Source organism: Dicentrarchus labrax, unplaced genomic scaffold (assembly GCF_905237075.1).
Source record: "Dicentrarchus labrax unplaced genomic scaffold, dlabrax2021, whole genome shotgun sequence".
NCBI classification, from domain to species: Eukaryota; Metazoa; Chordata; class Actinopteri; family Moronidae; genus Dicentrarchus; species Dicentrarchus labrax.
Window position 1 is genome coordinate 16764706 of NW_026136720.1, and position 22585 is coordinate 16787290.

A 22585-nucleotide genomic window follows, 5' to 3' on the forward strand; every position below is an offset into this window, starting at 1 on the left:
ATTTTTCCGTGTCATTAACTGTTTTACCTTTTCATTACAAAATCTAGTGAATGAACAAATGGATGACTCCGACAAAAAAAATGAATGAATGGTGAACGAGTGACTGAATGAAAGTGTGCTATTCATTTGTTATAACAAACGATTATGTGACACGCAAATATAAAAATGTTCTTTATTGACATGAAAAGTGAAACATACAGTACTTTCCAACCAGTATTATGGGTTTGCCTTCAAAAATGACCAGTACTATTTGCACAAAGGGGGAAAATAAATTCATAATGTTTAAACGTTAAACCAGCTTTAAACAATTTAAGCTGCAGTAAACCACAGACAAAATACAGAAGACTTCAATTATTATTTTTCAAAAGAGAGAGAGAAGAGAAAGAGAGAAGACCCACTTCCTGTGATTCCTGTTGAGAGGGAACATCAGAATATGTGTTTCCAAACAGTATAAGTTGTTGGCAGAGGTAGACAGCAATAATGGATGTCATAATCATAATATATGTTTCACCGACACAAAAACAGTATGATTTAAATTTTACATTAAAAAAACACAGGAAAAGCAACTGTCTTGAGACATTGCCTATAATGGCTACAGTCTAGTAGGGGAACTTATTAAATTAATGATGGGCCTATATAATAACAGTAAATACTCAGTTTCAAATTGTACAGCAATGAGTTGTATATTCTTACAAAACTATCAGCTATCTCTCTGAACTTTTTTTTTTTTTTTTTTGCAAAAGCATAGTATTAGGCCAACAGCCACAAACACTAACCAACAATGATATACAGTTATGAACATGTATTCAAGGGATTAAATGTTATGATAAACAGAAGTGTTTTGTAAAAATGTTACTGCCAAGTCTACATTCTGCTGTGATCAAAATGTGAAAGATGTTATTCAAACACAGAATCAAATCAACTTCCTTTACAAATTGTTTATCCTTTCTGATGTTGGGTCCACTCTTGTACCAGTGCACTTCAGTGCTGTGAGTGTTAGTGCTGTTGCCAAAAATGACAAGAGAATGTGGCATATTTGCTCACAATTATCCAGTAAGAAATTAGCTTTGGCATCTGATTTGAACAAACAATGTTTAGAAATGTACAAATGATATTATACTGTAGGTGTAACTATAACACTGTGGATAAAAGGTGAGAGTTAACAAAAGTGTTCAGTATACAAACATAATAATGTGTCTAACACTGACAAGTAAAATGTACACTTACATTTTTAAGGTTAGAGTTGTGAGAAATCTAATTTAAACAACCTTTAAGCAACTCTGCTTTGGCTTACTTTACTTTCATCATAACACTGCTCAAATTAACCTTGTCTCATATGGGAATCTGACGTAGTCGGTTTCATTTATCTGGCACACAAATGTTGTAGTGGATATTCACATTTATTGTTAGAAAAGCTGTTTAAGTGATTATGGGGGGAAAACATCCGTACAAGCCTTTTTTTTCTTTTTCATCCACTGGTTCATGGTCCATTGGAGCCGTCTTTACGCACTTTGTGTCTCAATCTCAGTGCTACTTCCAAACAGGGTCACCAGCTGCTCCTCATAGTTAGCAATGTTTCTCTTCATGATGTCCATGCATGGGCCCAGCAACCTCTCGAAGGCTTTAACGTCAATGACTGACAAAAAAACAAAGAACAGAGGAGTCAGACATAGTTTGTGTAATGTAAATAATAGTACTAATACAAAATATACATGGTGGACATAAATGATCCTAAAATTGCACAAAATGTACCCAAGCATTTGACGCTCCCCACAGCATACGCTGATGCCGCTCTGGGCTTGTTTGTGACAAGTGCCAACTCCCCAAAATACTGGCCCCTAGAGCATGTGGCGATATCCACCTCCTCTTCCTCCTGGTCTTTTTTCGTCTGGCAAACAAAGAAAGAGATGCACACTATTAGACCCTAGAAAACCTCATTGTGTTTTTTCTTTGTCAGAAGGTTTTGTACATTTAAGAATTTATGGTAGATAAGGCGAACATACCCTGCTTCTTTTCATGGTGATTCTAACTTGGCCAGACTCGACAATGTAGAAGCAATCCGCTAAATCACCCTGTAATACAAAGCATTCATGTCATAAATGAGCACAAAAAAACTAATTTAACAACTTTACAATATACATGCTCCATTGCAGCAGAACATAAAAATACCAATTGTAGAACAGATTGTGCAAAGAGATTCTTCACCTGAGCAATAATCTGCTGTGAATCACTGTACACCTTGGTGGATATTACATCTACTACCTTCATTCTCTCTGAGAGCTGTGGATGAAAAGATATGTGGTTGACAATGGTTTCACTGTAAATGCATACTGCACTTTCTTAGAGCTGGAGGATAAAGCTAATATTAACCTCTAATGACGTAAGCAGTGGTAGTGTTTCAATGAATGCCTCATACAGCTTCCTCTTCTTGGCATTGTTCTTCACTATGATCCTCCTGAATGTCAGACGATCCTGAAACACAAATTTAAAGAAAAGAAAAACATTCAGCTTCGTGTTTAAAGACACGGTGTAATTCTCTCTCCCTGTGTTGTTATACATAGACGGGTGACAGATTAAAGGAAAAACCTGAATGAATGAGTGGCAAAACAGGACAAATGCTGATGCTTTCATACGGCACACAAGACATTATTGAATGGTTGGATGAGAATGAAAATAATGGGAATCAACTGAACACCTATGGGAGAATGGGGTGTGTTCCAGAGGGAGGTTTAAGTTGGTTTTTCCTTTAAACTATTAAAATGTTAAAATGTATTTTTATTCCTGTTCCTGTAACATGTAAAACATTTTACAATATTTTTGAGAACTTATCTTAAACTCAGCTTTGAATACATAACAGATTAATAATAATAACACAAATAATACACATAATAGAGAATGACTCCAGGATGCCCAGAAAGTGTGGCGTCACCATAACTATTTATCCTGGGCTTGTCTTCCCTGCACTCACTAAAAGTCAGGGTGACTATAGGTAGTAATGCTCATTTACATTTTCTGTACAGTTTCTACGACTATTCTGACGCCCTTTCACCAAACAATAACTCATATGAAACAACATTTTGCTGTAGGGGTCGCTGCAAACCAGATTTTAAGTCAGTTCTACGAACCATAACATCACTCAGGATATTTCAAGCAGCAGTACCCAAGCCCTTACGTCATTCTGCTGCTTTTAATGATAAACCTTTAGAAATCTCTTCAGTTGTATGAAATTTCAGCAGGGAAATATACAGTTTAGACTCAAATAATCTCTAGCGACATGTTAGTGTTAGCTGGTTACATAATGTACTGTACGAAACATAAGCAGCCGCCTGCGGCGCCCTCCAGCGGAAACATTTCTTTCCTACCCAAACAAGCAAACACGGCTCTGACCTTGTTTTAAAGTGGCCAGTAGAGTCGGTCCTGGGGCCTAGAATACTGTAGCTAAATATCATGGCTGCCACAAAGTTTACTGCATACAAGCCAGACTTCAATTAAAACTCCTACTATAGATAAGTATTTGCTTGAGGCCCTTCAGCAGACCTCAGGGGATTGTTGGTTGAACAGGACCGTCTGCTTGTTCACAGACTCAAGCACGCACTACAAGTACCCAGGTCAACTGGGGATACAGCTGCAACCTGCCCGGTCTGCACACAGATGACATAACAAAGCTGTTACCCACAGTTTTAGGACACGACCCTCACTGATTCATTAATAAACAAGCTTCCGCACTGAAAGAGTAGCAACTGAACGCTCACAACAGCTGTTCTATTAAGTGGATGCTGTTTAACAAAATACAATTTTACTTTTAGATATCAGAGTCATGTGGGGGAATACAATTGTTCTCACCTTGACTTGTGTTTTCTCCATGATAGTGTTGACAGCACCAGTTTTTATATTTTGACATTTTCAACTACCTAAATTCATGTGAGGTGCATACTGAGCCGACCTCAAAATAGCACTGTATTGACATTTGTAAATATTTTTTTTTTCATACTGAGTTTGCACATTCATTAGCTTCAATAAATACATTAATGAGCATGTAAATTCATATTCAGGGGCATCATTAATGCTCTCTATTTTTGCTGCATTTACTGGATCCTGTACAGTATGTTATCTCAGTCAGACAACATTATATAACCTATGTTACCAGGTACCAACACTGCCGCAGACAACCTGGATATTTACTGTAAATCATGACAACTGACAGCACAGCGTGTAATAAAACTTGAGTACGGAGCCAACTGTGCTCTTGCATGAGGATTTAATGGTTTACTCACTAGGCACCAAAGGGCTCCAGGCGAGGTGGCGATTATTGTGGCTGCTCTGGGGGTGTTGTACATCAGCGCCAGTTCTCCAAAGCTGCCCTGGTTGTCGTAGCAGCCTACTAGCTTGTCTGTGCCGTCAACCTTCACGAAAATGTTATAGGTCCCACTGAATAAATGCAAAGGAAAAATAGAAAATCAAAGAAAATAGACAGATATGACAGCCATATTGGTGTCTCCTGAAATCTTAAGACAGCAAGAAACATTAATTGATATACTGCATATATATGATTCAAATATAATAAGTAACTAATGTTGTGCAAGCGATGAGAAAGATCACCTTTCAATAACATAGAAGTTGTCTCCATCATCATCCTGATCAATGATGTGCTCCCCTTCAGTGCAGAACTTCTCAAACATGGCATCCAGCACTTGTGATATTTCTTCCTGTTAAGTAGTAAAATATCAAGTCAAATATGAATCTTTATAAATACATGAATTGCACTTGCAGAATCCAGTCAGCATGCTGTTTCAGCTACTTCAAAACAACCATCTTTAAAAATCATGCATAGTGCACTGAGCTGTGGCAAAAAGCTGCTGGCCTCAGGCCACATTTTCCTTTGTGTAATTTAAGAGATGGCTGGGCATAAACCAGAGGAACTCACAGTGCTTATGGAATAATCCACTCACCGGATCCAAATTCTTGAACAGAAGAATGTCCCTACATGCTTCCTGTAGTCTCTGTCTCTGCTCATCAGTTTTTGGGTGTGTGACCTGCAAATTGAAGCACAGTCTAGTGACATGATCCTCTGATTGCCTACACATTAAAGTGCATATAGAAGACTTTATAATGTTGATTGTTTAATTCAGACTCAGCGCTATGGTTCATACTGTTTGAAAGAATCAACCTCAATATTAAGAAAGAATCTTTGTGGTATGAAACAAAGTTTACCCATGGCTCTTTTTCCTCCTCATCTTCATCAGGATTGAAAGCTTCAGCACACACTGCATGACAGAGATCAACAAATGAATGAATTGGACACTCACTACCAGACAGCAAATTTATCCAGCACTTCATAATTCTACCAAACCCTTTTTAAAAGACAGAGCCTTTGGAAACAACATTTTAACTCAAACACTAAAGAATAAGGCTTCATATTAAAGTGGGACAGCAACACAACTTCCATCCCAGTCTAATAACAAAAGGCAAATCTCATGGATGATTTAGCAGCATTTCAATGCAATATATCTTTCAATAAAGACAACTTTTATCATCTAATTTGAGGAGCTTTGGGGGAATGTGGTGATTGTGGTGACACGTATACCACATTTCCTTCCTGTATTTTAACGGCAGGATACGGTCAAAACAAACCGTTCTTCAACTTCAATTAATTAAGCTTCTTCAGGACAAAAATTGATAAAATGCTTTATACTTCAATTCACACATGTGGGGAAATGTATTTTGATTCTGTAAAAACATAATGCTTAAACCCTGACATTTCATTCTTTCCCTTCAGAGTGCCACACATGATATCAGTCCTAATACGGCTAATACGGTTACTCTTGTAAAGCTACAACTGTACTATTATCATGAACAAGTGGTTATTATTAGTACTTGTCCTGATCTCCCCATCCATGTCACACACTGACATTATTACCAAGGTTTGATAAAAAGTGGTTTCACACCAATAAATCAAAAAACTGAAGACAGTGAGAAAACACAGATGGAAAAGTACTTCAATACTGCTTGTACTGGAGAAAATCTGACGTAGCCTCAGTATTCATGTGTCAAAGACGTTTTATATGTTTCCAACAATGACAGTGTCCAGAGTTTTCCTCTTGACAGAACAGCCTTAAACAGCCAGCAAATGACAACTCACCCGATGCTCGTCTGATGAATCTGTTTATTACCGGGGCTGCAGAAGAATAAAACAATATATATTAACATGGTAAATTTCATCTTAAAGTAAATTTATCTTACAGTAACTCAATCATTGCTGGAAAGGGTTAGATTAATGCACTGTGTTGCTACAGCAGTACATGTAATGGAGCATACCCAGCCCTGTGCTCATTAAGGATCCATATTCATTTGGATAAAACCTGAATAAGGACAGCTGCTTTGAAGTGCGTTTGCCTCTTTCAATCAAATGTAAATGAGAAAAATAAAATAAAATGTAAAACAGCAAAAAAAAAAGAAAAAAAAAAAGAAAGAAAAGTGCCAAGCTCCAGCACAATAGCACAGTATGAAATATACATTAGATAGGAGGTCTCATCCATTAATAGCCAGCCAGAAAGTGTTTTCCGAGGTGGCTCATTGAAATATCATTAAGACAAGGCACTGGGGGGTATGATGGGGCGCAATGTGACCTAAAAATACTACAATAGTTAAATGACTGAATATGGTGTACTTGTCCTTATGTAACCATTGCAGCCAGCCCTTGCAGACCCCACCACTCATTGGGATGCTGTGTCAGAGCTCTGGGTTGCTATGCTACTTGCTGCACCTTATGGCAATACTGCACCGGCCATTGTGTTAAATATGACCGCCGTTTAGGGGAGACAAATGAATCTGGGACGGTATAAGTCTTATTTTACTTGCATCATAGCAGGGATTGAGTTTTGAGATGTATTTGCTTTGTCATATTTTTGACACATAATGAGGGTAGGCCCATCAGGCCTGCACCTGAAACTGAAAATATTCAAATGACCTAGAGGTGCAGGGTCTTCCTAAAAAAAAAAACACACACACACACACACACACACACACACACAGAGTCCTTTTTTCTGCAGCTGATGTGCCTTAATACAAAGCCTTATCACACACAAAAAAACGTGTCTGCATAGATGGAGAGCAAGACACGTTCATTAACCATTATTCAGCCTCCGTGACCATATATGGCAAATGACAGAGCCGTGGTGGATGCAAGGTGGCGAGCGCTGGAGCATCACTGCGCCCAATGTGTGTCCTATTCTCCGCCACTGAACAGCAGCCCCGCACACAGCGATACATGCTTATAAATCTAAATATATTTTCACTTTCACATATCTCTCTGACATATAGTATATATGTTAGCCTACCTATGAATTCCTCGTCATCGTCGTCCTCCTCCTCCTCTCCGTTTTCCGAATCGATCTGCATGGCTTCGTCAATGAAATTGACCGCTTTTCCAGGTCTTGGGGCCGAATTTTGGTCATTGCCAAATGAGGCCTCTTTGGTCTCGCTTTCCTTCAGCTGGGTGAAGTACTGTAATGCAAACTCGAGCAAATCCCTGGGCTGATTCCTCAACACTTCCACGGTAAAGCTCTGTAACAGCTCCGTCAGTCCTTCAGGAATTTCTATACTCATTCCTGTTATCAGTCTATGGATGTGGACAAAACCGGTTTGCTGCGAATCTGAAATAATCAAAAGCATACAGCTGAGATTTTAAAAAAAGTCTAAATTAGGAGACGGGTGTAGTCAGGCCACCCAGTCAGCAAGCCATCCACAGCGGATCCTCTCTTTTTCTTGAATGAAAATGGCTCTGGATTTTTGGTCCAAGCATCTTCTGCTGCTTCTGGCTACAGGAAACCCACGCATGTGACCCAGGAATCCATGGCAACCACCTATCCAGGGATTGCGTATGAGCAGCAGCAGCGCAGAAACTGCAGTCAATCGCAAAATACAAATTATAGGAAAGAAAAGCCCGCTTGTTAATCAGTCGAAGATTGATTTTCACTGAGAGAGATGGCATGAGATGAAAGATGTCCGTATGGTGTCTGTTGTCCAGTAATACGTTTAAAATGTCTTGTTTTATAGACATGTTTTTTTAAATTCTGTTGTTTATTTGCACAGACCTACAGTGTGTAACTTACAATAATAAAATAATTCAAAATATAATGATAAAAATGGGCATTTAAAATTTAGAAAATAGATCCAGCAATAATAGCCCTGCCAAAGATAAAAGGGTGCTATCATAGATTAATAAATAGAAAATGATATACACAATCCTTCATTTGGATCAAACAGCTAATAACGGCTGCAATGTAGCCTAGAAGGTGCAGTGTATACTGTAAGTCCAGCTCACTTGCAATTTCTCATTACATTTATAAAATGTAATAGCTGTAAGGCAAGGGCTCATTATAGAGGGACTGTCCCTTTAATAGCACCAGCAGTTTAGACCCTATTGCATGCTTCAGAGGGAGGGGAAAAAAAATACATTTGATGCATATTTTAATGTCATGGGGCCGTTCAGAACATTGTGTGATTCCCAGGCAAATACTGTACTATGCTGCCTGAAAGCTTCATTACAGAATGAAACATTCAGGATCCCGGGGGGCTGCTGTCACAATATTCTTGGCCTGAAACTAAAATGTGCTAGTTAACACACTTTATATAGTCATATGGAGAGCCCTTTACATAAAAACACTGTGACAAGTGATGCAGTCATTTTGGTGGGTTTCTGAAATGGTTAAATCAGCACGTAGAGCCTAGCCCCCCGTCACTGGTTCTCACATTAGAAGAAAACCTAATTTCTGGGATTCACATGTGCCCCTGAACTGGTAACTCCCTCCCCTAAAGTTTAACTTTATAGTTTTCAGGTTTCTCAGCTCAACTTTAAACACAACACAGCAAATCAGGGTGAATGAGAACAAAGTAAAGGAAAAGCAAAGGCAAAATTAAAATGTAAATACATAAATTCCATGTTTTTGACAAATATTTAGCAACAGAAGAATCAATGAAGCAGATTAGGTGAGCTTGAGACTTCCACAACCCTAATTTGTGTGCCATATTTTAGGGGTATTGCATTGGAATTTGAGAGAAGGGGTTAAAGGGAGATAAAAAAATAATGCTACAGGTTAGCAGCAGGGAATCATTTGAGGAAAGAACATCATCTACCCAAAGAGCACAGCTATTATCTACCGGGCTGTCCACCTTCTGTGCCTCTGTGGCTCCACTATGAGACCCCTCCCCCTGCCGTGGCCCATATCTGTCACTCTTTGTTAAGAAGGCACAACATTTTCTCACTCAGGCGAAACATGGGAGCACATGCGTGGAGTGACCTGTAATGCAATGCTGCTGCTTAGCTGCTAGCTCTCAAACTCACCATTCAAGGCTACAGGCTGCGAGCTGTCCACCAAAGGGATTTTATCAGGATGTGTACACTACATTCCCCATCGTGGTATCTACTGTGAGAAGAAACAGCTGTTGGTAGAGAACAAGCACAGTGCATCAGTCCTGCTCACTGAACCGTAGATCCTGACGATTGTTACTGCTTCTCGTACAGACCAATGGAGCTTGCAGCTGCGGAATTATTACACTTCAAAATGCAAAGAAAAGCTGAATCGTCCTTAGGTTGAAATAAGGTTGTTTACTGTAAATACAAGCAGGAGTTTGCCTCTGCTGGTTTTTAGTTGACAGACATGGTGACGACAGATAAGAACATACACTTGGTAGCCAAAACTAATGCAATCTAATTCAACAGTCCTGCAAGAAATCCACCCTTCACCTATATTGTTAAGTCTTTATTTTGCCCTCCTTGATATTTTTTAGGTGGACAAATTCATAAAAGCACCTGCAGTAATACAATGCAACAGTGCCACATACTGCAGCCTCCAAAGTGACAGTACAGTTGAATCAACACCTCTCCAAAACACTTTCAACAAAAAACTGAACTTTATAATCCTCATGAATGTACCATACGCTTATACAGGCTGCCATCTGCAGCTAGAGCCAAGCAGTGTGGAGTAAAACTACAAAATTAAACTACAACAGTAGCCTTTAAAAGATATTTTACTCCACGTTAGTGGCTCTCACATATCGCCACAAAAACTGTGGAAGTACGAGAACTATTGGGAGGAGTAAAACTATATGTTAATATGTTATAAATAAACATGACATAGTATCAACCATTTCCAATATGCTAACTGTTGGTAGCAGTATGACTGTGTTTACTTCTGTGCTTCAGCTCTGGGTGTATAAACTCAGACCAGGTGTAGGATTTCATTTATCTCAAAATGTGGGCCACATTTTTACACATCCAAAGTAAATATGCTGATTGGGTATCTCACCCACACCTCTCATGCTGAGTGTTTCCGTGCTTTCTCAGCAGTTAATACCTGTAGAAAGTGTAGACCTCTCTAGCCTCTTATTAGTGTGAAGTACATTTTTTAAATAGTACAAATGTACTTAAGACATCAGACTAAACTGCTTATAATCAGCTTTTTTGTGCGATACATTCCTAGAGAAAGTAATGTCATTCACAATTGTTCCAAATAAGAAAAATAAGACATTGTGGGCAAAACCTGCTCACTCACTATTTACATTGTGACTGATAAAAAGTATGAGGTACTGAAGTGAACTTAAATTGTGACAATATGATGGAAAATTGAGAGGTATATGGTATATAAATGTTACTGTAAGTGTAGCATTGAACAAATCTGTCACTTCTTTGTAAAGGACCAAACAGTGTTAGGTAATGCAATACAATTCAACAGCACCACAAATTACAGCCTCTAAATTGACCACACAGTTGAATCAACACCCATCAACAAAAACTGAACATTATATCCTTCATGTAGGTAGGACTGCTGTATTGGACTGCATTACTTTTAGCTATTTGTACCAAAGAAACTGGTTACTGAGTGTAGTTGCAGGCTGTCCTTTTCTCAACACCTTTGACAACCATAAGACATGTGTCTTCTTATTTTTAAATACATCCTATGGTGCCATTCACTGTTTCAGGATGTGGGTAACTGTGCCACCTACTGGATGTGGCATTGTAATACATTGTTAAAATGCATAATATATTTTTTCTTTACATAACTCAATTCTGATAAATAATTCTGGTGTTTAGTCAGAGCCTCCATTAAACAGTGGTATCATCCTCCTGATGCATTTCCTGTTGTTCTATAAGAGCATATGACGGAGCTGAGATCAATGAAGGGGAGAAGTGATCAACATGGAGGATTAATATTTATATCTCATGGTATATGTGGTATTGCATAAAGAATGTACCGGGAAATTAACATTTGCAGAAATGTCACACTTTTTACTTGTACAATGTTCTTATTGTGCTTTATAGCAAGGATGCTTTAAACCATCAATGCCAAGTTTCCACAACAGATAGATAATTGCAATAAACCCATTCCATTTGCTCTTATCACATTTCTGACTTCATGCCTTTTCATTTCAGCAGACTAATGGGCAAAAATACTTCTCTACAGTGCATCAGCTCAGTGGAATAATCTTCCCACATATGTCAAATTGAGTATTTTACGGAGGACATTTTAAGTAGCTTTTAATAAATGGTTACAAAGTACCATGTAGCATACTTTTTACCTTTCTATGACCAAAAAAAACAAATGCATGTTGACATAGCTACTCCACCCCCTGCTATTTATAATTGAGTGTATTATCAGAGGACCACAATGGAAATAAAGCCTGGAAATAAAGGCTTTAGTGTTTTTATCCTCAGTGATTTAAATTCAAATTTGTAATCTGCAGTGCAGTGTAATTGTGCCTTTTAAAATCATTAAATAAAATCCATTGATCAATTACCAAACCACATACAAATGCTACCAATAACAATTGCGCAGTTTCCACTGAAAGTCTTGACAGTGACTTGGTGACAACAAATATGCTCTGACTTCACGACCTGAGATGAAAGTATTTCAGTGCACTTGATCAATTTCTGTTGATGCAGCACTGCTGGCACATTAATGACCCATGTTTTCTACTATAAAAGCTGGATAATATACCCTTTTTGTGACTTACTAACAACAGTAATAACAGTAAACCCATAGCATCCAACAATAGTTGAGTGGTTCCTACCTGGATAAACTGCCTCTCCATTGAACTCTGTATTGATTTTGTTCACTTTCGATAAATGAAAAAAGAAAGCATCATTGAACTGCAACAAGCAGCAGTAAAACTGTTCAATGAAGAAAGATGAACAGCAGACACTGTTTACTGTCAAGCCTGACCGGTAGGGTGGCTCCCTCAGAGGTGCTGTAAAGAGACCACGGGTGTCTTGTCCAGCTGAGTTTTTAAATCAAAGATATGTATTCTTCATTGATTGTGCAATGATGAAACAGAAAAGCAAGAAGAAAACTTTTCAAACACAACAGAAAGAGGATCAAATCTGGTTTTCAAGTTTTTTTTCCTACAGGATTTCTCAGGTCACTGCAGTATGAACAGATTTTACATTGCTACTGCAAAATAACCTTCACCATAAGATTTAAAAAATAATTTACATACTTCCAGCTCTGCATTTTCTTTCTCTTGTCTAGGTTTGCATCAGGTACAGATACAGGTTCAGGTTCAGCAGTGGTCTAGCAGGTAACAGAGGACAACTAGTGGTAGCATAGTACAATGGGTAATAATGAACTAATATACACACAGAATGTGTTCTGTTAGGATCATATACAGTGGAATGAGTAGTGAAATAGAGTGACAGAGGTTTCTGATTATATTGTAGTTTAAGGAAGGTACAAAGACGCTTTCTGATTTGATTAAACTAAAACTCAGATGTTCTGAAAAACTAAAATATTCAATGGAGTCGTGTTGATTCAAGGTTCTCTCTCAGATGAATAAGCAAAATGTCTATCCCTTGTCACTTATTATTTATACACCACTACAGTCCGGTAACTCAGATTCACTCTATATATTGTGGACCACCGCAGTCATTTTACTTCCAAAAACATTTCATATGCATCTCTAAACCAAAGCCACATTCCTTTCGGTGGCTTGCGTATAACACCAAACATACAGACTGTAGGTCCTTTTTCCAGGAAACATTTATTCGATCAAGAGACAGGATCGCATCTTTCCATAAACAGGTCAGTTAAATATTAACAAATTTACAGTCATGAGGAATGTAATAAAAAAAAAACCAAGAACAATGCTCGCCTTAAAAAACCCCAACCCAGGGACCCCACCCAGGAAACGTTGACCACAGTGGCGCTGCAACAAGACTCAAATCCATGTCCAGCTCCATTGTTACATGCTCTTCCATTCAGTGCTTCACAGTTCATCTTTATCTGTTTTTGTCTGTAAGGGAACAAAATTAAAGTTATGAAGAAACAGTCAGAAGAGCGAATCTGAATTCTTGACATACTTAAACGGTAGATTCTGCATTTTTCAACCATGACCTTATTTTCCCATGTTGTGTCAAAGTGACAAATTGGGACAACAAGTATTGTATTCATTCCAGGAGTGAGTGAGAGCTCTGCAGCTGCAAAATGGTCAACAACTTAATCCTTTCTGTGCATGATTACAATACGTACATTAAAATCTATTTGTTTTTGCTAGTTACCAGCTCAGATTGTTCTTAGTATCTGACAACATTATGGAAAGGACCCTGCAGAAAACATTTAATTTCTCTGTAGAGTCCTGTTATACGCATAATCTGAGTTGGTCATTGGCAACAACAAGCACTTTTAATCAACGTACTTTGGCAGTGCGCAAATAGCTGCAACATCCTAGTCCGTTTTGCGCTCTGCACTCAACTCAATACTGGACCAAATTCAAGACTCGTCTCCATTAGTAACTGGAAAATAAGGTCCAGGTTGAATAATACTGAAGTTACCCTTTAAGACGCCACAGTATGTTTAGCATTCTCACCGTTTCTTCATCGTCTTCCTCATCTACAATTTCCGCTTTATCCTCAGAGTCGTCTTCTGCTGGCTCTTCTGGCTCCTCCTCAGGCTCTTCCTCAGGCTCTTCCTCAATCTGTAGAACAGTCATATCATTTTTAACACAACATCCACAATCTCCAACCATCACTGAGCTGACACATTTAAAAAAAATGAAACAACTGGGAAACCTGAAGGAGGTAGGGATGCCCAAAGACAGAAAATACTACAAACAGAAAGGGGAACCATTTCCAATGCAAATTAACTGTTTAGTCAAGTCAGATAAGAATGTGTTCACTGGCTCCAGAAAACGAGATGTGACACATGCTCACTGAAACTGAGAATCTTTTCTATGCAAATCGTAAGTAATACAGTACGTGGCAGTTCGAAGTGACTTGCCTGTTCGTTCAGGTCTACATTCATGCTGAGTCGAAGCATGCGCTCTATCCTTTGTCCATAAGCCTTTGTGTCAGCCAGCTGGTAGCCTGAGCGCAGCGTGGCCGTCTCAAAGAGAACCACAGCTAGATCTGATGCAGTCTGGTCCTCGGCGTCAGCCTGAAGAACATGAGGAAGACAAAGTGTTCAGCTATCTGTTCTGATTGTTCGATTTCATGTTCAGAAATGTTGTACTAAAACCAACTACATTAACTGGTTAGATCATTGTATTAAAACATGATTAGCACTAGCAGAACAATTGTAACAAAGTTTAGCCATGTTATATGTGCAGCCATATTTAAAAATGGTTGAAAAACTGTATTTCTTAATGTGAATGGCCTAACACGTATTACTTTTTCGTAAAAGGAAAATAAACTTCAAACAAAACAGCAAGTAAGCAAGCTAGTTATTTTATAAGTTGTATAATATTGCATCATTAAAACAGCACGTATACAGTGAAGTGATAGTGGTCAGACTTACATTGACTCTGTTAAGCATCTGCTTGATAAGAGGATGTTTGGGGTTGATTTCTAATGTTTTCTTCTGGCTTGCATAATAACTAGAAGAGAGAAGAGGGGAATTACCATATACGCTCAGCAAACAGTCAGGCAGGCCAAGGCATGTTCTACATTAGCATTTTACAACCGTGATAAGGAGCATCAACATGAAAAGCACAGGTTGATAACTTACTTTGTGGAAATGTCTTTTCCTGTCTGGTAAGCCTGTGCCTTCATGATCCTCTCCATGTTTCCTGACCAGCCGTACTGACTGGCAACCAAAGCGCAGGGTGAGTTGGTTAGCCTCTGAGAGAGGACGGCCTTCTCGATCTGCGGGAAAGACATCGTAATAAATAATGTGACTGATGGAACAGACTGGCGATTTTAAAAGTGGGCCTCCCATCGGACAAAGCTTAGGTTACTTGCTTAGTTTCGCTCAATTCCTGGACGTCTGTGGAATCAAGGTTATGTTATTTGATCCCATAGACACTCAACAACTGAGCCAAGACAGCCTGATATTTCTGTTTGATATAACTTCAGATCATACTCAATACATTTATTAGTGTCTGACTAGGAAAGTAGGAAAAACTTTTCCCAAAACTACTGTACCTCTTTCAACAAAAAAAAAAATCACACACATTTAGCCTATTCTATGTGATCTTCTTTTGGTAACTAATGTAATATTTTTCACATAAGCCTCCCCCGAACTGCAATAGACAGAATGTATCGCCACTGTGGCTGGTGTTTTCAGTGTCATGAGTATTAGGAAATAACTGGCTATCTACCATGTCCTTCAGGGGCTTGTCCTTCAGCCAAGTGGTGAGTGGTTCATACTCCTTCTCCAGGGCCTCCCTCTTCTCCTTGGCCTTTTCACTCTCGTCAAATTTGACACCCTCCTTTGCCACGTTCTGGAAGCGCTTTCCATCGAACTCGGGCAGTGCCTGGATGCAGTACTCATCCACGGGCTCTGTCAGGTAGATCACTTCGTAGCCCTTCTTCAGCAGCTTCTCCACGAAGGGAGAAGACTCAGCCTGCAGAAAGCAAATCGGACAGACAATCAATGCCAGGCTATACAGTTAATATTAGTTGAAAAGCTTGGTTTATTTGATGCAAGTGTAATTTTAGCATACTTTCTATGTGACTGTTTACGCAGCTTTTTTACACAACTGAGCATTTAACTAGACCAAACTATACAAATAAATCCACCCACCTCCTTCCTGCTGGTACCAGCCATAAAGTAGATCTTGTCCTGCTTCTCCTTCATGCGCTCCACATACTCCTCCAGGCTGGCCACTTGTGTTTCGCTGTTGGAGGTCTGGAAGCGCAGCAGTTTGGCCAGACGGGTCCTGTTGGAGTGATCCTCAATGACTCCCAGCTTGATGTTGGTTCCAAACTCCTTCCAGAACTTATCATTGTACTGTTCCTCTGCGATCTTCTTGATCATGTCCAAAGTCTTACGCACCAGCTTCTTGCGGATAACCTGAACAGGGGGAAGGTATGCATTACATCGTTTGTCACTTTCATTTCATTTTTATTCCTCAGTACTAAACCTTTTTCTTTGTAACTTTCACTTCCATCCGTCTTTGCCTTATTTGCTGCCTGCTTAACACTGTCTGAATTCTGTTTTGAAATGTGCTTTATAAATAAGGTTGCTTTCCTGCTTGCGTATCAATCTTTTTGCATCCAATTAAAGTCATTATAGATCAGTCGATAGAGACCAGATACACTATCGACAAAATGATAAATAAAATATTACTACAAATGCTAAAAGGTGACATTTACAGATTAAAAAAAAATAATTGGTATAATAATTAGATGGTGTTGTATTAATGTTAGATGTGAAACTCACCTTTAGCAGTTTGTGTTGCTGCAGAGTCTCTCTGGACACATTCAGGGGAAGGTCATCAGAGTCAACCTAGCAAAATAAATTTCCATTGATCACAGTGCAGGTACTATCGGAGCAAAGAATGAACAGTTCATATTAGCACATGGCTGTCTGCACTACAGTTAGAGATCACTCACCACTCCCTTCACAAAGTTCAGGTACTTGGGCATCATGTCATTGAAGTCGTCTGTGATGAAAACTCTCCTCACAAACAGCTGTGACAGAAAGAGACATTCACTTTGAAACCAGATTGAGGGAATTCCTGAATATCTTTCTATAAGCACAATACAATCCCTAAAAATGGGTTCTGCTTGAGGGCCATACCTTGATGTAGTCATTCTTTTTGGAGCCATACTCATCAAACAGGCCACGGGGAGCTGAAGTGGGTACAAACAAGATGGACCTAAAGGTAACTTCACCCTCAGCCATGAAGTGGATGTAGGCCAGAGGATCGTCGCTGTCCTGTTGAGAACAAAAACATAGTTTGAATTGTAAAATTAATCCTGTTCAGCCTACAAGTAAGGTACATAATCTACAGGGTTTCAACAAGTTAAATGTAAGACTTTTTAAATCCAATAGATTTCAACACCTGTCTAATTCAGGTTTATGAAATGTAAAGCCTAAAATTCAGATAATGGGATAGGGTTAGGGTTACCCTAGGGAACAGCCTGATCTACATGGCTGTTTGACGAAGCGCTACTGTTCAGGTGCCTACCTTAGAGAACGTCTTGTAGAAGGCCTTGTACTCATCCTCCTCAACTTCCTTAGCTGGTCTCTGCCAGATGGGCTTGATATCATTCATCAGTTCCCAGTCCCACACAGTCTTCTCAACCTACAAACACATTTTTAAAAACAGCCAAAAATATTTTTCAGAACTTCAGACCAAATTAAACACCATTAACAGAAATATGTAAATTGTTATCTTAAATTCTAGAAAATATGATTTTTCTTGGAAAAATATCTTATTCTATTCCAGCTCTATATGAACGGCCTACCTTTTTTGTCTTTGGCTTTTCTTTGTCCTCCTCCTCTTCCTCTACCTCAGCCTCCTCTTCAGCAGCCTCTTTATCTGGTTCCTCTGCTGCCTCAGCATCTTCCTCAATGGGCTCTTCAACTGTCTCAGTCTGTCATGTCGCGTGGAAGAAATTATGCAATGACCATTTACTATTCCATACTTGTAAGTTTCGTAATAGAACTCGTATTAGGATCAAGTCTGAGTCAAAATGAGGAAGGAAGTGTCTTAAGTAATCACCTTGCTGGCCCAAACGTAAATGGGGAAGTTGATGAACTGAGAGTACTTCTTGACAAGGTTCTTGATGGTCTCCAGCTCCAGATAGTCTGAGGCCTCCTCTTTCAGGACCAGTCTGAGGTTGGATAAAATTGTGAAGGATTTAATTACAAAGTCAATACCATTCTAAGATTTGAGAGTAGAGTAGTAACAGGAAAACAGCATTCAAGGTCCAATTGAGTAGGTGTTGAATGAGAGGCGTGAAGAACAAGACTAACAGCAGTTGATCAGAATGCTTAAGAAGTAGGGATGCAGTGATTGGTAAAGCCTGGGCCAATACCGATGTTTAAAATAACAATTTGGTGGATACTGATTTATATTTTGCTCTTTTGTGCCAGGGAAACAAAGAAATCTACAAAAATAGTTGCACCTCAGTCTTTTTCTCTTCTCATCCAATAAGTAAGATGCAGAACAGCTGCTGACTGTTCGTTCGGTGCATGGAGCACATCTGTATTTGCATGTAATTTGTGCAAGTGCTAGAAAATGAAGGTGATTATTTCTCCAGTATCAGAGATGGAAATAACCAACGCAACATTTAGACAAAATGACGTGACACAACAGTTAAACATCGGCCACCAGTATCAGTGAATGGCATCTTATTTTCCAAAAGGTAATCAGTCAACAAGGCGAATATCAGTGCATCCCTACTAAAAAGTAGCTAAAATTGCTATAGGGGATTTTAAAAAGGTGAATAAAAACAAAATGTAAACCCACGTGATGGTGGTTCCTCTGCCCAGCGTGTCCCCGCGGGGGTCCTCAATGATTGAGAACTGGTTAGAGTCAGACTCCCAGATGTGCTGAGTGCCATTGTTGTGTTTGGATGTCACAATGACTTTGTCGGCAACAAGGAAAGCCGAGTAGAAACCCACACCAAACTGGCCAATCAACTCTGAGGTTGACTGACCCTCAGCCTCTACCTCTGTCATCTTGTTTAGGAACTCGCTGGTGCCGGACTTGGCAATGGTACCCAAGTTCTTCACTAGCTCTTCTTTGGTCATTCCAACACCAGTGTCAGTGATGTGGAGCATGTTCTTCTCCTTATCAGACTGGGGATAGGAACAGTACAGTTAAGTTACCAACAGAGGAAGAACTATTGATATTACCAGTAAAGACTGTAACATACAGTAAATGTTTCTTGTGCTTACTTTTATTTTGATGGTCAGTTCTTCATTGGATGCCATTGCATCCTCATTGGTCAGAGACAACAAGCGGATCTTATCCAGAGCATCTGAGGCATTGGAAATCAGCTCCCTAAGGAAGATCTGAAACAGATAAACAGTCATTTGATCATTAATTCAGTGTGGCATTTTTTGTAATAAATCCTGATCATAGCTGTGTAGAAACCGAGGTGTTTGAAACTGGTGGAGAGTTCCCACCAGCTTTCACGTCCTAACAGTCAGACCACTAAAAAGAAAGCATGTAAAAGTAAACAACTTTGGGCAGCTATGTTTACTCAGAACTAAGTTATCAAAGCTTAAAATAAACAGTTCATTCTAGCTGGTAATTTCAGCTGTATATTACAGTTGGTAGCGCATTTAATGTGCACGCATTGTGTGTCTACATGAACGTGCAGACTGAAAATAATAATACATAAAAACTATAAGGAAGCAAGACCTGGATCATAAAATGTCTCAGAAAGCTTAACAGCATATTGGACACTGCCTTGTCCCTGGTAATGATAATAATATTGATAAAGTGTTGAAGTTGCGACAGGCCTGTTATTCTTGCCTATTCACGCCATCCCCTGGATCTCATGGAGAAAATGCAGGTGTGCCTTAATATACAACATTACCCAGTTTGTTCATTCAGTGGCAGCTGATAACCATTCATTATTTCAAATACTGAGTGGGTAGAATATTTGTTCAAAACTGGACACCTTCATTTTGGCAAATGCTAATTTTACTCTACTGTGTGCTGTATTTGTGTGTGAAGTATTTTTTGGGGCTTTTTATTGCCTTTATTAAAGTGAAGACAGACAGGAAAGGGGGGCAGAAATAGGGGATGACACGCAACAAAGCAGGTCAGTTTTGAACCCTGGGCTGCAGCAACAAGGACTCAGCCTCGGCACATGGGTCGCCAGCTCTACCCACTGAGCTAACCGGGTGCCCGCTGTGGTTTCTTTTTAATTTTAAGTAAGCTGATAGTGACTGTGTCAACAAAAAATAAATAAATTATAATGTCCTGTAGAATTTGTGCTATATCTGTTGTATAGGCTTACATTAAATTGTATAGCCATACCACAAAAGTGGCCAGGGAGTGTATGTTACAATAAAAAAATAATATTTATACTGCAATATTTATAGATTGACACATGACCCCAGACTTATTCAAAGATTTCCGGTCTAAACCCTAAAACCACGCCTGCATCCCGTACAACTATGTCCATAAAAATCATTATGCAAAACTGATTATTGTAAATCAAGATGCCATTTACTCCTGCTCACCTCCTTGTTCTTGTAGAGAGAGTTGATGATTAGTTTCATCATACGGTTGACTTCAGCCTGAAAAACATGTTTTTCTGACTTTTCTCTGAGTTCCTTGATCTGAGCTGCATTTAGTCCATCCAGCTGGATAGCCTCCTCCTCTCTGAGGAAAGACAGATGCGCACACAGGTGAGATCAGGGACATGCACAACAACAAATCACAGCAGTCAACAAACAACATGCAAATCTGTTCTTCCCTCTAGGGATCAGTGTCCAGGTTGAAGCCGAGGCACACGAGATTCCCAAGCTTTAATGAGGGACGTTCAGTACACCACAAAGCTTTGCCACTACTACAATTTGTGTGCACAAGCCCAGTCACGCTGACCTTGTGCTGTTAACTCAAGGTTTAGTTGACCTTCCTTGATAATGTCAACCACTGTGCAATCAACAGGCGTCATATGAAAAGATATTCATAAGTGACACCCACCTCTGCACCGCCTCATCATCTGTTCTGGAGCCATCCCTGCTTTTACCAAGGTCCTCTTCTACTGTGCCATCGACGTCAACTTCATCATCTGCTTTTACAGCAGCTGCAAAGGGACAAAAAGTTGTTAGGATAAAAATATCTTACTTAATACTGACTGCAGACCTTTATCAAGATATATTCAGCATTTAAGGTTGATTTCATTTAGATTGAAGCTCAGCAAAAACGTGGTCAAAACAGCAAATAAGTAGGGTGTAACGTTAGGTAGAGTAGGCTGGCTTTTTCTTAATCCGTTATAGTTAGCTACATCTACGCAACAGCATTTTCACTGGCATGTTAACTAGCATCAGACAGCTTTAACATACATGGTGTTTCTACTAGAAACTTCTGGAAAGGCAAATAAGAACAACGGACAGCGTTGCTCCAAGAAATGTGTTAAAGTCAAATAAACCATGCTGTCTATCATTAAAAAAAAAAAAGCTGCACATTTATGGCGGGTTTGCACATGAATGAGCGGAGAAGAAGCACAAAAGCAAGTTAACGCTAGCTTACTGGCTAATGTTAGCTTAAATGGTGGGTAATAAAAAAAAAAAAAGAAAAGTGCAACGAGGTATCAACTCTGTCCGCTACTCACCAAAGGCTAATAGTGCGAAAAGAAGACCTATCACCCAAACTCGTTTCATTTTGAGATACTGCTTGACTGCCGATGTGTATCTTCAGCTCCTGAGACAAAAGCCGGGAGATAGCTGCATGCAGCACTGCCTTTACAAGAGAGACTGACAAGCTACCTCTCCCACCGAAAGAGCCCACTTTATTAAACCCGTGACAACCGACCAATGGCTGCGCACCACGCACAACCTTCGACCAATCACAGCAGAGTCTTCGGTACATGTTGTCCAATCAGATTCTTCAACATAAGTCAATACCCGAAAATCGTGGCTAGACACCATTGGCCAAGAATGAATAATCAGCACATCACTTCCTAAAATTTATCTCTCTGTGTAAAAAAAAGAAAGAAAAAAGGAAAGAAATCACAGTCAACATTTTGGTTAAACTTTGATTTTCTTGTGCAACATCACAGCCAGGGTCACACTGAAACTTGATGACACTGAAGATACAAGCACGGTTTGGTTTATGGGTCTATTGTCACTGACTGTATTCTGTATTCTGTGTCTCTTATAATGTGTATCTAGGCATGTATATATACAGTATTTATACTACAGTGTTGTTCCTATAAAGATGTGGATTCACTGTACTCACATGCTGCTGTGGAAGCACACATTGAATGATGGGAATATATGTGCACCACTCATATTTGTCCACGAGGTGGTAATGTTCAGTTAGTGAGCTGAAAATGCAAATTATGGCAAACAGTCTTTTTTTTTTCCAAACACAGGCTGATCAATATGTGAAGAATATATTCTACTGGAATCAGTAATGGATAAATAGGGGGTAACATTATCATACAAATGTGCACATTGTTTATTGTGCTGCTTGCTCGGTGTGTCTGAGTGTGTGTCCGGTCATAAAGTATAGCATAAGGCAACAGGTGTCAAATATCACTTATTACAGTTACAGAGTTACAGTTATGGGTGGGGTGTGTGTGTGTGTGTGTGTGTGTGTGTGAGAGAGAGAGATTGAGAGAGAGAGAGCGAGAGAGAGAGAGAGCGAGAGAGAGAGAGAGAGAGAGAGAGAGAGAGAG

At 39.3% G+C, this 22585-nt stretch overlaps 1 protein-coding gene across 1 annotated transcript; it reads right to left on the reverse strand.

Annotated features, from left to right (window-relative positions):
* Nucleotides 1–158: 158 nt before the first annotated feature.
* hsp90b1 (heat shock protein 90, beta (grp94), member 1) lies at nt 159–21686 on the reverse strand. The gene is made up of 28 exons (XM_051381812.1): nt 21518–21686; nt 20887–20989; nt 20421–20562; nt 19122–19238; nt 18691–19022; nt 17941–18052; nt 17684–17812; nt 17404–17520; nt 17013–17150; nt 16826–16903; nt 16653–16718; nt 16014–16283; nt 15589–15834; nt 14997–15133; nt 14787–14865; nt 14267–14426; nt 13861–13925; nt 7338–7644; nt 6140–6175; nt 5212–5264; nt 4950–5033; nt 4600–4706; nt 4275–4428; nt 2371–2472; nt 2206–2280; nt 2004–2072; nt 1753–1888; nt 159–1636 (listed from the first exon to the last, which is right to left on the reverse strand). The coding sequence occupies exons 1-28, from the start codon at nt 21564–21566 to the stop codon at nt 1503–1505; spliced, it is 3597 nt and encodes a 1198-aa protein (XP_051237772.1). The 5' UTR covers nt 21567–21686; the 3' UTR covers nt 159–1502.
* Nucleotides 21687–22585: the final 899 nt, after the last annotated feature.